This window comes from Galeopterus variegatus, unplaced genomic scaffold (assembly GCF_000696425.1).
Source record: "Galeopterus variegatus unplaced genomic scaffold, G_variegatus-3.0.2 Scaffold761, whole genome shotgun sequence".
NCBI lineage: Eukaryota > Metazoa > Chordata > Mammalia > Dermoptera > Cynocephalidae > Galeopterus > Galeopterus variegatus.
In genome coordinates this window covers 169,691-171,939 of record NW_007726872.1, presented here as the reverse complement: position 1 = coordinate 171,939, position 2,249 = coordinate 169,691, and the positions used below count along the sequence as shown (strand labels likewise).

The 2,249-nt window shown below is 33.9% G+C and overlaps 1 protein-coding gene across 3 annotated transcripts in view; it reads right to left on the bottom strand.

Moving 5' to 3' along the window:
• TMEM57 (transmembrane protein 57) overlaps positions 1-2,249 on the bottom strand; it is a 61,061-nt gene that overhangs the window by 7,893 nt on the left and 50,919 nt on the right. For all 3 annotated transcript variants that reach the window (XM_008572160.1, XM_008572162.1, XM_008572161.1), the window contains one exon: positions 1,967-2,087. In XM_008572160.1, the coding sequence (XP_008570382.1) occupies positions 1,967-2,087 (121 nt within the window). The remainder of the gene's footprint in view (positions 1-1,966; positions 2,088-2,249) is intronic.

Here is a 2,249-nt window from a genome sequence, read left to right as displayed (position 1 = left end):
TCGGATCCCACATACAGACCTGCCGCTCACTGGCTGAGCGAGGTGTGGGTGCGACACCGAGGGTTGCGATCCCGTTGCCGGTCACGAAAAAAGACAAAAAAAAAACAAAACAAATTTGCCCAAAACTCTTCTCTCAACCTGCACTAACAACTGTAAAAAATGTAAATTATTTTGACAGGGCATACTATAGAATAAACCCTCTTAAAACAGCCAGTAATGTGGCTGATAAATATATATAAATATCTGAATTTTTTCTTTTTAAGAGAGAAATTCAAACTTACTACAGGGAGTTCAGAAATATTGAAGAGTTCAAAGAAGAAAATGAAAATTACCCATAATCACAACATTGCAAAATTTGATATATTTTCTTTCTTTTTTTTTTTTATTGGCGGCTGGCCAGTACAGGGTTCTGATCCCTTGAACTACTGACTGAGCTAACCATCCAGTCCTTGATATATTTTCTTTTGATCTTTTTTATGCATAATTGAAATAGCATATGTACAGTTTCGTATACAGTCTTTTAAAAACTTATATAATCTCAACTATTCTTTGAAACTAAAATTTTTAATGGCTGTATGATGCTCCTGCATGTTTATGTACTATAATTTAAATCAGTCCCATTGTTAAGATTTTTCCCAATACCGTAAACATTGCTGTATATCAATCACTGTTGAGATTCTTAAATATTTACCTTAGGCTAGATTCCTAAAAAGGGAAATACTTAAAAAGTGCAAGAATTTTTCCAGAAAGTTACACTCCTACAAACAACATATGAGGGTCTATTTTCTCGCATCCTCACCAAGACTGATATTATCATTTAAAAATTCTTTGCTCATTTCATAGGAGAAAAATGATATCTAATTTTAATCTGCATGTCTTTGATGATTGATGAGGATATATGCTTAGGTTCTTATCAGTCATTTGCATTTCTTCTGTGAATTATTTGCTCATATCCTTTGCCTATTTTTCTGTACACTTGAGTTCTTCTTAGCAATTTTTCTGAGTTATTTACGTATTGAGAGTATTAATTCCTTATTTATAATATTTGTTGTAATATCTGTACCTTCCCCAATTGATTTTTCTTTCTTTTCTTTTTCTTTTTTTTTTTTGCTTTGTATTTTCTTTCATTGCATTTATGTTTAAGTCTTTCTTTGTTTCAAGATCAAACAAATTCTGCTATACCTTCACCTAGTTTTTATTTTTTTACTTTCACCTAGCTTAAAAAAATTTTTTTTCTTCTTTTTTCTGCATTCGACTCATCTGGAATTTCTTTTAATGTGGTATGAGATGGGCCTCTAATTTTTTTTTCCAGTTATCTAGCTAGTCCAAAGCCTTTTATTGACTAATCCTCACCTTTCCCACCTTTCTCCAGTGCTACCTTTACTATACACTTTAGGCTTTGTCTCTAGGTCATCTATTCCACTCCACTAATTTGCCAGTAATTTCTTACCAGTCCCACATGATTCAAATTACTGTAACTTACAATACATGACAGTTTTAGATGCCAAATACTTGGTTAAGGTACACACAGCCCCAAAACTGGCTATGTCCACAGGATTGGCACCTTTCCTCATCCATCATCACTACTCAGAACCACAATCTGCAAGGCTCAGAGCCATTTTGGAGGGTCAATTCTGTGGCGATGGACTGAAGATTAGTGATAGGGGGGTGTAAATTCCTAAGGACACTAATCTGGCCTATAACCTAAAAAAATTAAATGAATCTACAGTAAGTCAAATCCTGGTGTAAAACATGTCAAGGAACTATCAACATTTCTGGCTTGTATTAGAATCTGCCTATATTAAATATAACTTGAAATGAGCTGGGCAAGATTAGAACTTAATAGAGATTTTCAGATGCAATGGGATTTGGTCTGTATCAAATGGCATCATCTCCACATTGCAACATAGAGTCTAGAACAGAAAAGGAATTCAAGGATGAGAGAAGTCTTTTGTTGTCCCATTACCTGAACTTTCAGTTCTAGTTCTCTGATCTGGTCTTCTTTCACCTTCATGTCCATTGTGAGCTTCTTGCCCTCAGCTTCTAGTTCTCTGATCCGATTCCGTAAGGTTTCAGTGCACTCTCCCCTTTTAGAAAAGAGAAGGAAATAAAGTAATTTAAAAGATTATAGGTTTACTTATAGCAGGAATGACATTTCTCATATACTCTAGGGTCTGTCAGGTTTTAACTTTTGGTTCATTCTCATTATTCTTTGATAATTTCAACAATTATCTAAAATAATTATCATT